The sequence below is a fragment of the Montipora foliosa genome, chromosome 4, assembly GCF_036669935.1.
Source record: "Montipora foliosa isolate CH-2021 chromosome 4, ASM3666993v2, whole genome shotgun sequence".
Classification (NCBI taxonomy): domain Eukaryota; kingdom Metazoa; phylum Cnidaria; class Anthozoa; order Scleractinia; family Acroporidae; genus Montipora; species Montipora foliosa.
The window spans coordinates 3118660-3137656 of record NC_090872.1 but is presented as its reverse complement, the minus strand read 5'-3'; the positions used below and the strand labels follow the sequence as shown (position 1 = coordinate 3137656).

Here is an 18997-nt window from a genome sequence, read left to right as displayed (position 1 = left end):
GGTTTAAATATTTCTTGGTTTAATTATTTTAAACCAGTTCAATCTTGATTTTTCTTGTCTAATATCATTATCATAATCTGAAACAACGGAAAATCAAAATCAACATTGAACTGGTTTGAACAAGTTTGAACCAAGCGAAAATTTTGAGACGACAACATATACAACATCATCAGAAGTAACATTATTTGCTAATGTACAAACATGCAAACAGAGTCATGTTGCATATTGTTTAAGGCTGGGCGTACGTAGACACCTAAAACTGGTATTAATTTTATACATGTCTTATAATTTGCTACTTTATAGTCTTGATAATAGCAATGAAGATACTGAAATGGTAGCTTTTAACAATATTCTTTGAATAATGTTTAACAAAGAGATTTGCAAAGGCATTTACATTAGTGAGCTGTACGTAGGTGTACCCACAAATATTCCTTATGGTGAACTCCGTTGTGACACACAAATCCCCCTCTTTCTGGATGAGAAAAGGTGTAGAAAGACTTCACAAGGGGCACAAATTTTGTATCTCCATTCAAGGGACACCCTCAGGACCAGCGGCCCATTTCTTGAAAGTCCCCAAACTTTAAGGGCCATTTTCAAGTGTCACAATTCCCTTTGTATCTCAAGAACAGAGAGGATTTAAGAGTCATTTTTTCTTTTGTTTCCTTGGAAAAATGTTAAAAGATCGGCTTTCCAAAACAAGCGGTTGGCTGTTTTAGAAATGTTTTTTTAGGCCCGAAAAGTTTGCGGGACTTTTGAGAAATATGGGCCCCTGGGTAGGTGTCCCCTGAATAGAGGTGTCCCAGAGGAGAGGTTCTACTGGACTTTCTTTATAATAAGTAAAGAACTTACCTGTGCTAAAAGAAACTTCATTCTTCTCAGAAACACTCCTAGTTATTTCCAAGTTTGGCAGGTCTGCTTTGCTAGTTTTTCTCTCAGTCTCTTCTTCACCACCCAAAATTGTTGGTATTTTGGGTCGTATAATTCTCTTTGTCCTCTTTTTGACAGGTTGTTTTCGCTCAACACTCTCATCTTCAAAGCTTATCAAGTCAACTTCAGCTATTGGTGATGTTACTGTAGGTTTTGGATCAAACTCTTCAAGTACTCTCTTTGTCTCATTGCTAACTTCCATCCTGTAAATCCTGGAGGTAGAATTCTCAGAATATAAAGGTGAAAAGCCAGAAGACAATGAGTCATAATAATTGGAATTCATATCCTTCTGATCCTTTTCATCAGGAGAATCACCAGGTACAGTAGCAGAGTTTGTTTGAGCTTTAACATAAGATAATCTCCGAAGAGAAGAAATGGATGCATTCCTGTCTTCAGAGGGAGGGGACCTTCGAGCTTCATATGTCCTAAAATGTGGTTTTTTCAAAATTTTTTCAACATGTTCATTTCTATAACAATCCCCATCCTGTGTAATATCTGCATATTCATCTGTTTCCTGGACAACAGACAAAGGTCGATTGTGGCTATTTCTAGCCACAGGTTGTATCAAAACATCTGATTTCTCACACCTTGAATCCTCATCAAATGCAACCTGCGTTATGACACTTAAATTGGATTCATTATTGCCTGTTCTACTGCTAACTTTTATGGGAACAAAATCACTCCAAGAATTGGTGTGAAGTTCATTGGTAGGATTTTGGTTCAATCTGGACTCTCTGGTCTCAGTTGGGTAACACGCACCAGATTTGCTTTCTTGGTTGACCTGGTCTTGGCCAACTCGCTCATCTAACATGACGCTGCTTCCTTGGGCAGTTGAGTGCTCTTTATCAGAGGCAAAGTTGCATTCACTGTCACTGGAAAGTAATTCTCTACTCCCTTTCTTTGCTTTAAGACCAAATGGACTTCTAGACAGGGAAGGCGACTCTGTCCCTTGTCTTGACATAGGGGATCTGGATTTTTCCATTTTAAATGGTTCAGCTCTTTCTTCCGTGGATCTTCGCCTCTGAGGAAGATTTTCCTTGTTGTACATGTATGTCATGTATGACTGACAATCAGCAAACGAAGTAAACGACCGAATTTGGATCTTTTTTACCTTGGCTATACTGGAACCTTTTTGAGATAACTGCGGCGAGGGATTTCTGGAGGGATGATCTCCATGTATTCCTGCGCCTTCCAAAGAACTCACAGATGTCAAACTACTCGACCTAAGCCTATTTAGGCTACTCCGGTGCTCCTTTAGACCAACAACAGACCCCATATCGTCCTTCTCGCGTAAACACTGCGTCCTCCGTTTCCTGTAGGAGTTCGCGTTGTCCGATGCTGATAACTCGCCAACACTTTGATTTTCCGATTCGCTCGTGTTGTCCTCACCATAAATACTTGAGCCAATCGACTTATTAGACGGCTTTCGCCTAATACGCCGCTTGCGTTTGATAGATGCAGCATCAGATGAACTGAGGCTCTCCGATTCCGTGGACGAACCTTGACTATCTGTCGGTGACTCCGAGTAAGATGAAGCAGACGTTGATCGTCTCGGAATATTCGCCCGATTGGATCCCGAAAATTTTACCTCATTATAAACAATATTGACACCATCTTTACCTCGCCGCCCTGCTCTTGTTCTCGTGTGATGGAATTCGCTGGGAACAGTTCTGTTTTTTTGCTCTTCGCGAAGACGATAGTTTTCGTGGGTCGCATTCCATTGCATTTTTGTGTCAGTCTGGCTCTTATTCCGCGCTCCTGTAGAGTATCTGTTTGCTGAAGATTTGTGGAAAATGAAATCGGTGGTGTCAATTGAGTCTTGAGGCATAGGTTTGAAGTCGGAAGATGAACTCGTAGGATAAGCTACATTTTGTCCATACTTGCAAACCGAAGGGGGCGGAAATAACGTACAACCGGCAAAGTCACCTCGCTGAGATGACTGCTCAGAAGCAGCTGGTATCCCTGGAATGTTACCCATAAACTTCGTTCTTCCCAATTCTGTCGTGTGCATGCTGGCGTAAAGACTCGAAGAGGCTTTAGATGAATGGTCTTGAGTGTTTCCCGAAGAGGTGTATTGTGTCGACGGGGCATATTCTAACGTCTGGAGAGAGTTCTCGCCGCTTTTAGCAGTAGCAGAGTGAACTCGAGCTTTCGAGATTTGTGATGACTGAATCCCCTTTTCGCTGCTCTTTCCGTGCGCTTTTTTATGCGAAACGCTCACTTCCGTTGGTTCTGCTTCACTAGTTCTACCGCGAGATCTGCTAGATTCTCGCCCCTCTCTGCCTTCGCGACGCTCGCATCGTGAATCCTGCTGTGTCGCATTTCGTGGAAGCGATCTGCTTGCTTCAGAGTCGAATTGAACAGCGCGCGTGGACATAATTGTTTACAGTTTGTAGCGGCTGAATACCAGCCTCAATGTTCCAGGCCACGAAAATGATTTAAAAACACCACATGGAAATCTAAGCTTGGGCTGTAATGCTTCGCTGCTATACTTGTTTGATTCCAGTCGCGGTGATGAAACGAGCAATGCTTAAGATTCCACCACATCACACTTCCTTCCTTCACATATTTACTGTGAATCAAACGGTATCTTGCTATCCAAGAAGTTGTGTTGGCGAATGAAGGTCCACTTAGGCTTGTGTCATGTAAATGGCCTGTGTTAACGTCAGGAACCTTCGGAAAAAACAACAAAAAATGTGACAGTATGTTTATTGCCAAGAGGCAATCACGCGTAGACAAATTTACCCTTTCATATCAAACTTATCTATATACGTTAAAATTAGCCAAAAGGCAGTAACTTGACACTCGCCTCGAGTTATCTCGCCTCGCGCGCTTGTGCGGGAGTTGAGTGACAGACGAAAGCAGGGGTTGGCGTGGAGTTCCGATCCGATCAACGCCGCTAAATATTTTAAATCTGTTGAGAGGAGCCTAAAAACTTCACACACTCAACAGATTTACTTAGCTAAGGTTGTGAGTTTGATTACCCCGAGTGAATTATGGACTCAAGAATTGACCGGAAATGCCCATGAACATGTAAGGCTTTCACAGCTAAGCCAAGCGAACTGGCGCCCGTTAGCAAACAAGAGGGAAGAATATTTTATCCGTCATAATAATGTTATGACTGTCCTTTTTTGGCAGGTCAAAAAAAGATCTGTCATTGGTATTCTTTAAAGAGGAACAAAGGGATTTTGTCATAAGATTTAGCATTGTTTCTCTTAACCAATCACTGCTTTAAGAAATTAGACTTCAGTAATAAATAGGTAGCTTTGAGTGAAATGTTACTCAATCAAACCTCTGTTCTGTGTTATGCTCAATTAAGATAGGGCTATCTTGCCACGATTGGTTCGTTGTGCGAAACTTAAGCTAATGAGTCTATTATTATGAAACAATTGTGATTCATTGAAAGTTTTCAGTAACCGGAAATTCTTTGAGGTTCTGTCCGCTGGGTCTTTGGCTAAGTGGGGTACACTATTTTTTTGCAGGAAGAAACTCCAATTTTCAAAGTAAAGATGATCCTCAGCCATCCACCCAAGAAGCCTAAGAAAGACTTCGCGACAAAGAACACCGGAGAAATAACGAGGCACGAAAAAGTTAGACCTGCTAATGAGTTATAAAGCCATTTTTTTCTAACAATGTAAAGACAAAACTATTGGGTAAGTACAGTGTGGTCATGGGTTAAGTATAAACGCTTCGTAGAACTCAAGAGGTCATAAACATCATTAAAAGTCAGCTGTCATATGTAGAGGCAGAAGATTATTTTTTTACTTTGCTCATTGATTTCCTATTCGTTGAACAAATCAAGCTCTTCGTCAGTTCGTCTTAAACGGCCGTCCGAATGGAAAAGATTAATTCATAATTGCGATGTAACAGTCAGATTCTCTGTAAGCGCAAAAATGCAGTTATGCAGAGCAACACAGTTGGCCCGGAATGCGGCATTAGTATATCGTGACTAAGAGTTTACCGAAACATTTGACTTCCTCTGTGTCGAAGACTGTGTATTTGTTTTGCTGTGTTTGTTTTCCTCTAAACTTCCTCCCTGTGGTTTCTTGTCTTTAATTTATTAACCAGTGCTTGAATAATTAATCACTGCAATGACCCTAAGCATTTGGCTGCCTGTCCCCTGTCCGTGACTTGAGCGCGAGCTCAAACAGCATGACAGAGAAACTATTGACAACAAAATCATTTGGCCAGCATTGCTGAGATGCTAAGAGTCGCCCGTTTGTGCGCGTTGATCGCGCGTGATCTGACGCGATCGCGAACAAATTTGGTTTTCGATGATACAATGCTAATTAGCTTGAAAAGCAAATTTTCCAGGCGTCAATAACACATTTGCCGGTGCATCGTGAGAAATCTTGCTCACCAGCTAGCGCATTTGTGGAGAAGAGCAGCCAACAGCTTCAAGAGGAGAAAGTTTGCTAGCTCGCGTGGAAATCGCTTCCACTCACGTGCAACTTCCAACTTCTCTGTCATGTGTCAACGAATATAGTTGACAATGCGGGACGCAAAGATTTTGTTATCACAGTTGAATTTTTCTTAAAACAGTGTTGACGAAAGAAAAACCTTCGATTATGTAATAACCACATGAGACGTTGTGATGAGCCAAAGCGCTCATCGAGTCGGAGACCATGTGACAAGTGACTGATGAGTATCAAATGTTTAGGGTTGCCCTACACAATCCGTGCAAGTTTCCGGCCGAGTTACAAAGGTGAAGTTGCCATGCAACTGTTTCAGCGAGCACAAACCCGTTAGTTCTTTAAGGAATTAGAAAATATTGCAGCACTGAGTATTTCGAGTCGGTTTCCTATTTTGTGAGCATGACCGATACACATGTGTCCAATGACATTACAGCCGTTTATACGAGAGAAAATAAGCCGCGGCTTACTCTGGCCACGGTGTACATCATACTCGAAAGGAACTATTTATACAAGTATAAAGTCCCAGGCCAGGATAAACCCACGGCTTGAGAAAGCCGTGAGCGTAGATTTTGTACCATTTTAACGGGGTTTTCGCCCCGGGGGTGGGACTCCCATATGAAACAGACGGGGATGCTCGTCGGAAATTTTGAATTTAACCCCTAAAGGAGACCAATCTAGGCGTGGCTTAAGCAAATTTTGACCCCTAAAAGAGACCGTTTAAAAACACAAAAATACGACACGCAATGAGTTTTAATGATAAAAAGGCATAATCATCGAATGCTTTTATCTAAAAAGAAAATTTAAAAGGAAATTTGACTTTTGTTTCTCTTCGCGTAATTCTGCGTTACTTCGCGGAACCCTAAACGAGACCTTGGTGGCATAAAATATTGGCGCTTTGCCCGGAACACCCTAAGCGAGACCAAAATCCAAAATTTACACCCCTAAGCGAGACGACGAGCATCCCCGTCTGTTTCATATGGGAGTTTCCCCCCCCCCCACCCCCCGGGGTTTTCGCGTCATACGTAAGCCGCGCCTTATTTTCTCTCGTATAAACGGCCCCAAAATTGACAGTGTAAGAAAATTGATGCCAAATTTCGTGTAAAATCTTCCCAGAAAGGGCAAATGGATTTTCTCAGTTTCTGGCTATGAAACCTATAGCAGGGCGTATGCTAATCTGTAAAGACTGAATACTTTCGGTAACTGTACTACTCAGAATTCAGCCTGGCGTGTGCAGAGAGGATGGGCGATTCAGAGTGAGCATCAATGCAAAAGCCATCGTGCAACACTCATTTCCTGCGGCGCAGTGTCGGTGGGACACTCTTCATGGGCGACCTCCAAGAAGCAGAGCTATCTTGTGGTGTTTTAAACGCACGAACGCGTAGGGACACTTGTTAGCAAATCAATAAGGAAAGTACGCAGCAATTACTGCACCTCTTAGGATTGATTCGAAAAGCAATCGAACAAATGAACAACAAACAGAAACAATGAAACAATAGAAGCATGGTACGCTAGAAATACTGAAAACCGTGAAATATTGCAGATCGACTTGACTATGTCCGGCTTTTGAAACCGAATTGCTGGTTTGGGTCAAAATTCATTGACTTCAACTTCGCAAACCTTAGTTTAAAAAGGACAACACTCTGAGAAACCAAAGAATTATCAAAATGCTATTTTAGCGGGATGAATAATCCAAACCACCGTGTTAAAATTTGACAAAAGTTGGCCATTGTTTTTGCATGATTACAACTGCCTGATTTCCGTCTTCTCCGTCCTAGTTTGTAGGCGACTTTAGATGCCTGGGGTCTGTCTTTCCAAATCCGCGAAAACTTTTTGGGTCCGGAAAGCAATTCGAGAAACCAAGATCTGCTTATTCTGAAAAATTGGTCTTTGAACATGTTTTCAAGCCCAGAGAGATTAAAACAATTGCAATGTTTCATGACTTGAAACGTTTCCTTTTTGAAGATACAAAGCGTTTTTTGTCACCCGAAATAGGCTCGAAAAGTTTCGGAACTTTCGACAAACACCCCCCAGGCCCCAGAAACTTTCAGTCCCGGCGGGAATAAGACAATTTCCAGCAGTTTCAATATGTGCAAATATTTCAGTATTTGCTCACGTAACCATCAATATGCACTCTCTAATCAGACCTAAGTAAAGGTGTGTACGAAAACTGACTTGACCAAAGCTGGTCCAACTTGAACGTGGAATTATATGATTTTATACTTTGGGTAGTAACTTATCCTTTTCCTTGCACTGGATAAATATATCCAGCCTTTGAACAACCGAGGCCTGCAGTGTAACATGGTTTTTGAAAGAAAATTTAAGCGTTGGTTTTAGGTCTCGAATTCATGTTTCTCTAATCTTCAGTGTGAAATAGCGGGATAGAGCCCCTTCATTGAAAACCGGTCAACTCTGCGATAAGTGCCTTGCAGGTGAAACCCAACTAATCCCAGCAAAAACGCTGTTAAGATTCCTTTGCTAATGGTTTGAACCGCACATGCAAGAGTCATCAAAACTTGATGAAGTGTGATCGTCCAGGAAAGAGTTGTTCCGAGGAAGGATGCAGTGTTGGTGACATTGATCTACTTTTCGACATCCTCATGCGGAGGTTTGGAGCGAGAACCGCTTAATCCACAAAAAAATCACAAGGAGAGTGCGAGCTTTGTCAAAAACGTTCAGTCGCGTCTCAGTGCCATTCCAGTTTATGGATTGAGTGAAAATTTGAAGTTCTCGCTCCATGCAAAACTCAAAATGCCGCATGCAAAATGGCATTTTTCGCAAAAGTAATGTAAACGGTTTTGACAACTTTCCCATCTCAGTGCGATTGTTTATGTAACCAGTGAGCAAGCATCGCCATAGTTAGCAGAGGACTACTATCACCCGGACGATCCAGTTACCACATCACGTTTTTTGGCTCTTTTGGGTTGGCAAAGCTGAGCAGATCAACACGCTTAGGAGTGCGGCTCGTGCAATGCCCATAACGAGATAAACAACTAACATGGATAGGGTTTGTGGTCTACAAAATCTGCCATACTCCCCGCTGCGAATTAAAAAGGCTGTTAACACTTTCGTGAAGGCGTGATGGGCCACTTTTCAAAAAAAGCGTCGTAGAAGTGTTTGACGTATCACAACTTTTTTTCAACTCTTTAGCAATCTTTCGATTCATTTTGGTAGGTATCGTATTCGAATTCTTAAGTTTATTTGTTTCATGGGCCATTTTTCAAACAGTTCGTTGTAGAATATTAATTTTGACGAATCACAATAAATATAATTTATATTTAAACAATCTCTCATTTAGTTTGGAAGATAACTTATACTGGATTTTTGCGTTTGCGTGGAAATAAAAAAGAAGGCAAAGATTTCTATCAACTGCTTCTCAGAGCACGGTTTATAAGGCAGCTCAAACTAGGTGGATTTGATCGTACAATATAATGGCACACACGAAAGTATGAGCAGTCATGCTGGGTTGATCTATAAGAAAAAAACTTGACCAACTTCACTCTTCTTTACGATTCTGTTTCTTAGGATGCCTGTATGCTCAGTGTAGAACCAATTTCAAGCATTGCACAGTCAGTGAAAATTTGAGTGACACTTTTTAGGACCGTAACGCACAGCTTGGAGAATCAGAGAGAATATGTTCACCACCTGACGCAGTACGATAACAGAACTGCTTGCCTTTCATTGATTTCAATCACCAATCAACCGATGTCTTGGGCACGTGAACAACAACTAAAGCATTTAAGAGACAGCAAATTTACTAAACCAATGAATGGGATCGGCCGATGGTCCTTTTAACCGCTCTTCTCAATACCCCTCACTCACAAAGGTTCAGTGTAATTGTCTTCAGTTTTCAGCAATTTCTGTCACGCGCTCGAAAGTGGTTATGGGATGGTAAGTTGAGACGTTCATCATTGCCTTACAAACCTTGTTAGGGTCTTTGAAGTTATTAATCTTCGAAGCTTCTAGATGGTTCATAAATACAAAATTTCCAAGAGTAGCAATGGAAGTCGGTAAAAACTGAAACCCAAATCATTCTTTTACGAATCTTTTAAACTTGGGTAATATTGAAAACCACATGCACCAAAATCATCGTTCTTATAGTCGCGAAAAGCTAGACACTGAAAACAGAAATATGCAGTCACTTACAAGTAAACAACTCTGTTAATTTCCCTTTGCGTTCCTGGATGGCGATTACATCTTGAACCCGCAACTTGTCCAATGCATCACGTTTATGCAGCACAGTGAATCAGCAGAGGTTACTCGTTTTGCGAAAGCTTTCAGTTCTTCCAAGCTGATAAACGCTTCATGCGCAAGAGCGCGGTCGCGTTGATTGAAACAAGATCAAATTGTTGATAGCACGGAAAAAGAAAGCGGGTATCAAAATAGCAGCAACTAATCACAACCTTATGGGGTTTGTCCTGTTGAAAGAAATATAATAGACTAAGAATAGGAAATGCGCGAGGACGGCACTCAGTTGGGGTATAATCGGAACTTAGGTCTGCTAAATAACGAAATTGTTTCACGATTGGAATGTTGCAGAACCAGTATTTTATACGTGGCGCGTGCCAGGTATTGAGTTCAAGACATTCATCATAGCAATAATGATGAAAAGTAGCCACTTGTCACTGGAATGGACTGGTCTGTGTCAAGGATCCCAATCTAGAAGACTTTGTAACTTAGCCCGCGTGATGAAGGGAAAGTCTTCATTCTTTTGGATATTGGACTTTTTTGGACGGTGTGGTCATTTCCGTCGATAAAATAATATTACCTCGAAAACTTTTGTCAACATTATCATCGGTGCACAAACACTCTCGCAATTCGGCGAACTGATCACACCTCATGTCATTTTAAATACAACATCCCAAGTTGACCACGAAATTGTCCAGTCACAGTTGGAGTTCTTTTTTTTTTTTGTCTATAAAGACACAAAGGAAACTGCTCTATAGGAAAAGTACAAGAGCTTGAGTTAACGAGAGCGGGAGGGAGACAACGAGAACATCGTATTTGTGTAATCCTCAGTTACAAGGAAGATATTGATTTTGTTCTGGGAATGAGAGAACTTTTTTTTGCATGAAGAATTGATTTGGTGTTCCCTGAAGTCTTATGTCATATGTCTCAAACAGAACATTTCTTAAGCATTCGTATCATCACTTTTGTAAGATTATTGAACAGACCCGGTGTCGGAAATTCCCGGGCCTGCTATAACTGAATGCTACATACAGGTCAAAGTCATTTTTAGATGGTCAGTCAGATGAATGACAAACCGCCGATTAAAAACTTCAGAGGTGTTTCCTCCTTGCTGAGCTTAGCCGGGTGCATACCTTCAAGCAATAAAAATGGGTTATTCTGTTCAGTTTTGAGATATAAGGGTTTAAAGACAAAAAATAGGGTGTTTTTAGATCTTTCCTGTTGCTAAGGTAACCTATTAAGTCACAAAAATAAGCCGGTGCATCTTGGTGTTTCATTTGGATCCAAAAGATTGCATTGAAGTGTCATATACCCCAGTCACAGCGCCTCTCCCCATTCTCCGTGCGGCTTCGCCACTCGTTAGTTTGCCTCTCGCGCCAACAGGTTATATACCTTCTTGAAACTGGTTTTAGCCACTGCGGTTAAAGATGATATGCTGCTGAACTAAATAGCATATATTTGAATGAAATTAAAAAAAAAGAAAACTTCTGCTGTAGAATTGAATTCTGATAGCTCTCTTTTTAAAATTAAAATTATTAGTCATGCACCTATACAATTTCCTAAAAGTAAAATAAATTTACACAATCTGTCTTTTTTTTTTCCTGTTTGAAACGTTCATGTTTTTAAGTTGAATAAATTCAATTCTTCAGAATGGAGTGTGTAAAAATTTGCATCCACTGAAGGAAAGACTGGAAAAAATTTGATTGACGGTTAGTAAAAAATAATCTTTCTTATAAGGGAGAAAAAATTAATGAATAACAGCTAACAAACTGAAGTAGCGGTCGTAGATCTTGAAGCTTCTTGAAATCGGGACGAGGGGGAGGGTCTCTGTCGAACCAGACTATTGTAGCTTAAGAATGTTATACTTTTTACTATAGCTCTAAACCAAAATGTTTGAATCTTCGCACGTAACTTGAGCTGCATGTCGCCTATTAGAAAGATAAACAAGTTCTTTTATTTCAGGATTTTTCTTGTCTTACAAATTGTCTGGTATGGCAGGAATCAACTTGACTTGTTCACATTTCTAGCGTGCTTTTAGCATGACAAAAATGACAAACACAAAGCTGGCCAAGATTGTACTCAGAGGTATCACTTACAAGTGTGTATCAACAACTTGTGCATGGATGGGTTCAGCGACATCTAGATAAGATATATTGTCCTCAATTGCCCTTCATTCCTCTTTTAATTAGTTAAGATTGAACACCACCAAAAGCTGTACCATCCAAACTTAAGACACGATCTCTGGCATCGTAAAATCTTGCGATACGCTCCGTTTTTTATAAGAACGTCCAATTTTGGGGCTGAGGTTAAACTTTCTTGTGATTATTTTTTTGTGATTTGATCCTGAAAACGTTCTTAACATGTTCTGTTCTTCAAAGTTGTGTGGTATACTAAGTTCGACTACAAACTGAGTTGTTCTTCAGTGTATTATGCAATAAGAAAACCACATTGTTATGTTAAAAATGTCTCTAAGTATTTGAGTTAATTGTCCTGTTTACACCACAGTTGTATAATTCTTTTTTGCTTTTTTTTTTATACCGACTGCTCACAATAATAAAGAAACAAATGAGCAAATTAAAGACGTTTTAAACTGACTCTCATCTTGGCAACATTCTTAGTATGTTTTTTCAATATTTTGGTTATTCGTAGCCTGGACGTTCTTATTAAAAGATTGTATTCTTCCTCCTGCGAGTATGATGGATGTTTGTCGACAGAATCCAGGTTAATAGCATGTCTCGCAATAACCTGTTTTTCGGTGATAGAGCTTGGAAGGTTCTGATAGGTTCGACTCCCGTTACAAGCACACGGATTTTTTTTTGCGAGTATGCCTGCATCATCAAATAATATTCATGCTTTTCTGCATTGACCTGCATTCAATCCTGTATATTTGTACTTATTTCATCACCGACCGAGGGTATCTACATATTGCCCAACATGCAGCGTCATGTTTCACCTCGCGCGTTCACAGGTGTGCGCTCGTGCGCGCGCGTCTTCCTATTCCTGGTCGTGGATGAGACGTTTTTCCGTAGTAATGCTAGCCAGGTAACACCCAGACCTTGATTTATAAATAATTTCTATACAAGGCGCATTGCTAGAATAGCCTCACTCAGTGAGGGAAGTTTTGAGATAGGGCGCAAACTTGACAAGTCTTGAAGACATTATCTAAAGGCATTTACATGAAACAAAAAGTTTCTTGATGAGCACGAATTGCTTCCTTACTTCCTGTGTTTTTATCATAAATCCTCTTCCTTTCCTTCTGTTTTTACGTCAACATTTTCCGCTAATTGTGTGACAAGATATCCTTTGATTTGCGAAAAGCTTAACACATGCAAAGAATAAAGACAGATAAGTTGTTTCCTCGGGTAACGGACATACTTGTTATCCGGTGTTTACTCCGTCAACTTACAGCAAGATTGGCTCAACAGATAAGTATGCGGAAAAGGAACTCTTATTCTCACCTATGGGATATTTTTCATCTTGCACATATCAAATGGTGTGCCAAAAAATCTACGACTTTCAATTTATTCCGCGTTATATATTACTAGCTAAACGAAGTCTAACCATTTCCTCCTTTCTAGTCGCTGACTTAACTTCTATTAATTTCTAAGCTTCTCTCATTTCAATGCGTTATATATTACTAGCTAAAGGAAGTCTAACCATTTCCTCCTTTCTAGTCGCTCTCTTAACTTCTATTAATTTCTAAGCTTCTCTCATTTCAATGCATTGCGGTATAATTCTCTCCAGTACTCTCCAAGAGCTTAGAAGTCAACGTTTCACATTCATGGTAAGCACTGCAGTCAGTAAATTTCGATCTTCTTTGTGATACACAATGATAGAGGACAGACACAATTAGAAGTTTCACCATAGAATCTAAGTGCTGTGAAATTTTGTTTAAATATTTGCGTCACGTGATCTATTTTGATACGAATAACTGACCAACAGCTAGATTGTTTGACAAGTGATTTTAGGATGACGTCAAAGATCATTTGGCAGTTGTGTTCTGAGTTAACAGACCTTTAAATGGCACCGAGCCTTTGAGAACACAATTCGTGATATTCATAGGCTTAATACCTTATTTACATGAAAAAAGCAGACAGATCAAGCGATTTTTCTGCCCGGTGTTCCTTCCCACCCAACTCTCGGCGGAGAAAAGTCCTGGGATTGAGGAAGGTCAGTTGCAACCTCGGTTTCATTCCAAGGCTAGGCAGCTGAGTGCCCAACTGTAAAACGGCGCCAGTGTTGAAATATGACGCAATTGAATAGAGTGAGTTTCAATAGAGTGTCGTAAAACCAAAACCAAAGTAATTACTTTGGCCAATCAAAATGGACTGAGACAATCCGGCAAACCAATCAAAACTCGAAGTAATTACACGTAGCCGACACAAAGCGCGGGAAAATGTGCACGCACGAGCCACGATTGGTTTTGGTTTCACTTCTGATTGGTTGAAAAAATGGCGCGGGAACTTTGAGCCAATAACTGTGTGGAGTAAAGTAAAGCCAAAGCAATTCCCTAATTACTTTCGACGCTCAATTGAAAACCGCTCCATGAACTAACAATTATTACTTAACAAAATAAACTCTATAGCCAAGTTATGATTGCCAAGGCGAGAGGATAGCCATTTACAAAACACTTTATCTATTGTCTTGAAATGCTCATGTCTCAAACAACCTCGTCCCCAGGGTCACTCTTCTTCCCTTCTTTGGAGCGGAAGAAGAGATGTGATGTGTTGGGTGTTGGCGACACCGGGTTGGTGTTAGCGTGTGTCACCTTGCTTTTATTGTTGGAAGAAGTGAGACCCTGAGGACGAGGTTGATGTCTCAAAAACGGACTTGATAAACGCCATTTTTATCGCTGATAAGTGCTAAGCAGATTAAGTTAAAATTCTTTTAAAAAAAATTAAGTCTTCTCTGGAGCTACCTTCTCAATTTAAAGATTTAGGATGGCTCGGAATCCACTCGAGAGAATCTTTTTAAAACTTCGTGAAACAGTGAAACAGTGTCGTAGAGTCAATCCCTCCAACAAGACAGACTCTTTAAATTGGTATGAGCTGGGAATTCGTCATGTTAAATATGTTCATAAATAAGGAAATTGTGAAGTACGTCGTACAAAAAATATACGCCAGAGTAAGATTCGCACGAAACAATTGTGAAACGAATGACAAAATGTCATTGCAAATGCCACAAACTATATGGCAAACGAAATGAACTAATATTCGTCTTCACGACTCAGTATTATTTAACACCTACAGAATCAAACGATATTTTCGATGGAGATGACTTTCGTGTCGTTACACGTGTGGTAAGGAAAAAAATGAAAATATTTTCCAACTGTAGCGATTATAGTGTTCGGAATAGGGGCCATTAGATCCCGGAGGACGAGGACAACTACGAGAAGGAGCTTTCAGTTCAGTCTCAGCACACGCACTTTGATAAATGTCGGCCCTAAAACCTTACGCACATGCTAAGTACAAAAAACTCGTACTCCGACGCAATCTCGACCCCAGAGCTCTTCTCATTGGTTTTCGTGAAGAACAATCAAAAGCGTCTCTAATTGGTGCATTCATTGTTAGCACGAGGAGTGAGCAGGCGCCGTAAGGTTCAATTAGCCAATTTTTGGCTATAAGAATCCTACGGCGCATGTTCTCCTACATAGAGTTTCCCAGAGCCTTGGGTCGATCCGAGGCTCTGGTGACGTGAATGATTCCGACGCAGTCGTCCTTGTCCTCCGATCGACTGAGATACGACGGTGTCCATTGAATCGATCTACTAAACATCGTTTGGTTTCCGAGTTATTGTAAACCGTAGCCAGCTTAGTGAATAATTGAGCTCTTTTTCATTCGTCAGTCACGCACCGGTGCTTCAGTTTGTTGATCACCCGGCTGCTATGCGGGAGGTCGTGAATTCGACTCCGGCTTGACCAACACTCAGGGTCTTAAAATAACTGAGGAGAAAGTGCTGCCTTCGTAGAAACATCCGCAAATGGTTAGACTTTTAAGTCTTCTCGGATAAGGACTATAAACCGTAGGCCCCGTCTCACAAATATCTTTGATGTTCATAAGTTCCCTGTGGGACGTTAATAAAGAACCCACACACTATTCGAGAAGAGTAGGGGATGAAGTTCCCGGTGTTGTGGCTGTCCTTCGTGAGTGTATGGGTGGGTGGGTGGGTATAGCAGGTCCACATCAGTTGTATAGCTGCTAATACTTCAACCTTCTCGAACAAATAAATAACATAACAAACAAACAAACAAACTGGTGGCGTTCCGAGTCAGTTTGAGTTCAACGCAAAACAATGGCTTCAAGATTTTTCCTGCCTGTTTCACACACCCTATGCCCTTTGACTTTAATTGCTCTAATTGGCTAAAGTGCTCATTTTTCACTGCCAGACCTTCCAGTAACTTCAATTATGCGCTTGTCGAGCATTTGTTTGATCGTCTGTCTTTTTTTGTTGAATATCACGTGGTGGCTTTTAGTTTTCTTTGTTTTTTGTTTCTTTAATGCAAAATTTGGAAGACATATCCTATTAACTGAACAAGCCAGCTAAGAAATGATGATTGGATTAATAAAAAACTTGAGACTGAATACGGTTAATTCTTCCGGCTGCGATGGCCGCACACAGATGCATCTAAGTGCATTTTAATCCGCAAAAAAAAAACATAATTGCGAAAATTTATTTCCATGTTATCAGTATATAAGGTACACTGTTTTTTTATACTTAAAACGTTTAGTGCGATTTGGAGCCTGAAAACATTCTTAAAGGAATTCAGTTGTGTGGTATCATGACTAAGTCGACGACAAACTGAGTTGTTCTTCAGTATATAATGCCGTAGAAAAACCACATCGTTAATCTTAAAAAATGTCCCTAATTGTTTGAGTTAATTGTCCTGTTATACAACAGATTTTATTTCTTTTACTTATATTTATACCGACTACTCACAAAAATGAAAAACCAATCAGCAAAGTAAAGACGTTCTTAACTGACTCTCAGCGCTAGCCTGTGGGTATGTTCTTAGTGTGTTCAGCTTAAAATCATGATTTTCGCCAACATTGGCCTAAATGTTTTTTAAAAAAGGTTCTTGTAAAAAAAGGAAGAGTGTATGTGACACAGAACCTGACTTACTGCCGAAAATTTGCAAGTCTTTTATAGTAAAACTCCCCTTGGACAGGGCAGAAAAATCACAACAAACACATTCAACCTTGTGTATTTGTTTGCATTTAAATGAATTATTATTTTTCGACAATGATAGTTTATTTAAAAGCATTTGGGGAATGTTAGTTATGTTTTTTTATAAAGTACTTCTGGTAATACAATCTTAATTAGAAAGGTATGATACAGCACTGGGAAACGGTGAGAGTGTCTAATTGATCAGTGAAGTCTGTGTTTGTTAGAAGTACCTCAACTTGAGTAAAGTGCACAGTTGGGACTTGTGTTTCCTACATTTAAGCTCACCCGTCTTTGCCTGTGGTAAAGGGATATGGAGTAAACTGCAATGGGCCATTGGACTAAAAGGTCATAGAACTGCTCTTTTGTGCCCGTTGCATCTGCGACTAATTTAGGCTGATTTAGCAACAGAACGGGAACGGCAGTGGCGACGGCGCGCGCAGAAAAACACCAATGAGAATTCAGAATAGAATAGACTTCACTCTTTTCTTCTCTATTCTAAATTCTCATTGGTAGTTTTGCTGCGCGCGACGTCGCCATTGACGTTCCCGTTCTGTTGCTAAATCAGCCTAATGTCTAGTGCAGTGGGCTGCACCATCATGAGTAACGGTCAGTTTACAACCGTTGCACGTCGATTACACGATTTTAAGTTGAATGTAAGGGTCATAGATATCGGCAGAACGCTTGAAAACTCATGAATTACATCATGTTTAAGTTTCTCATCAATGTGGCTGAGAGCGTGGAATTCTCTCGCTTGATTATCAATTTTTTTGGTACCTTTCTACGCTTTTGGCAAGGAATTCACAAGGTTCAAGGTCAAAGGAAATGATCCACCCTTTCAGCTTGCAATCATTGTATCGATATATATCTTGGATTAAGTCATCACATTTCGTTAAATCACTTTATCGCCATGGCTAGTGTTTGTTCAATTAAAAAAAAAAAAAATCTAATTAAGGTATCGCGGTGAAAGATTTCCTGGCTGGGGATTTTTGAGTGTCGAAATACGTGGGAAGGCAAAGGAAGACGAGCACCGCTTCTTGCTAACGTCTGATAAAAAAAGAAACGATATTTATCCCCTTATCGCTATGAACTACGATCGAATAAATAAACTACCATCAATTTGGCTCATAAGAAATCGATTTCTTCTTGCCGCTGAGCAAACACTGGAGTGAAATCATACAACGGATCACTACTGTACGACAGTATATCGGTGAGAAATTCGTCCTTTAAAATTGATACTGAAATACATACCTCACTGGCAAAGAAATGCTGTAAATAGATGAATTGAGTCACTGCTCACTGCTTCTTCATCGACTTCGGAAACCAAAAATCCTATTTTGATTGAAGTCAATGGTAATAAGTGAATTCACACGACTCAGTGACTCTCCTTCTTAAGCTACAATGCACTTCTTATTAATTGTGGGCACATTACGTAAGATTCAATCACCTTTGAATGCAAGCTCTTGACTTATGGCAAAATCCTAATGGTCGACTAAATGGTCACGTGCAGTACATGAATGTAAACTAAAACTTGACTGTAAATCAGGCTTCCTATAACATGTCTACTCAGTATGTCAATAATTAACCGCAAGTCTTCCAATCGTTGGCTTGAAGCACGCTAGGAAAGGTGAGGTTAACTGTGAGAGTATAACTGTGATATTTATTCTCATGTAATCACGCGCCGTCCGAGTAAGACTCAATTGAACTCATGACCTCCGGGTCACATCGAATGAGCTGCAAGCTATGTTGGGTTGCCGAGAAAGGGTCGGTTTGGCGTGGAATTGGGCGGTATGAGATTGAGACCGTTTCAGCTTCTAAAAATTTGTTTTAATCTAATCACATGATTGCATTGAAATCATACAGTTGCTGTCTGAGTCAAAACCACATGTTTAAGCCAAATGGTTCGAAGACTGGTTAGATTGCTAATTCCTTTCTGGTTACGGTACGTTCGGAAAAAGACATACAGGTGAAGAAACCAAACGCACTGTTTTGTTTGACCTGCCTATCTAAAACAGGATGGTGGGCGGATATAAGCTGCTCTGGCTTTCTAACCACGCCCTGTCTATCTTTACTTGGAAATTATTTTCCCAGAAGATTTAACTTAAGGATTAGCAAAAACTGGGAATATGTTTGCTGACGTGGCGTGTTCGTGACTTCTATGAGTCAAAACTGCAAACACGAGGAGTTCCCTTAAATGAAGTTCGTCTATCACCGAACTGTTTTCAAGCAGACGGATGAACAAAGCCGCGTAAAAAGGAATTGAGGATTCATGTCGTCACTGAGCGTAACAAAACTAGTTCAGGAGACTA

At 40.3% G+C, this 18997-nt stretch overlaps 1 protein-coding gene across 7 annotated transcripts in view; it reads right to left on the bottom strand.

The window, feature by feature from the left end:
* The window catches only part of LOC137999541 (uncharacterized), a 64345-nt gene that overhangs the window by 27309 nt on the left and 18039 nt on the right, over positions 1-18997 (bottom strand). Inside the window, exons 1-3 of one of the 7 annotated variants that reach the window (XM_068845334.1) lie at positions 17940-18042; positions 9486-9757; positions 850-3600 (exon numbers count right to left, since the gene is read on the bottom strand). In XM_068845334.1, coding sequence (XP_068701435.1) covers positions 850-3304 — 2455 coding nt within the window. In that variant the 5' untranslated portion in view covers positions 3305-3600; positions 9486-9757; positions 17940-18042. The other 6 variants (XM_068845335.1, XM_068845337.1, XM_068845333.1 and 3 more) reach the window with 6 other exon arrangements.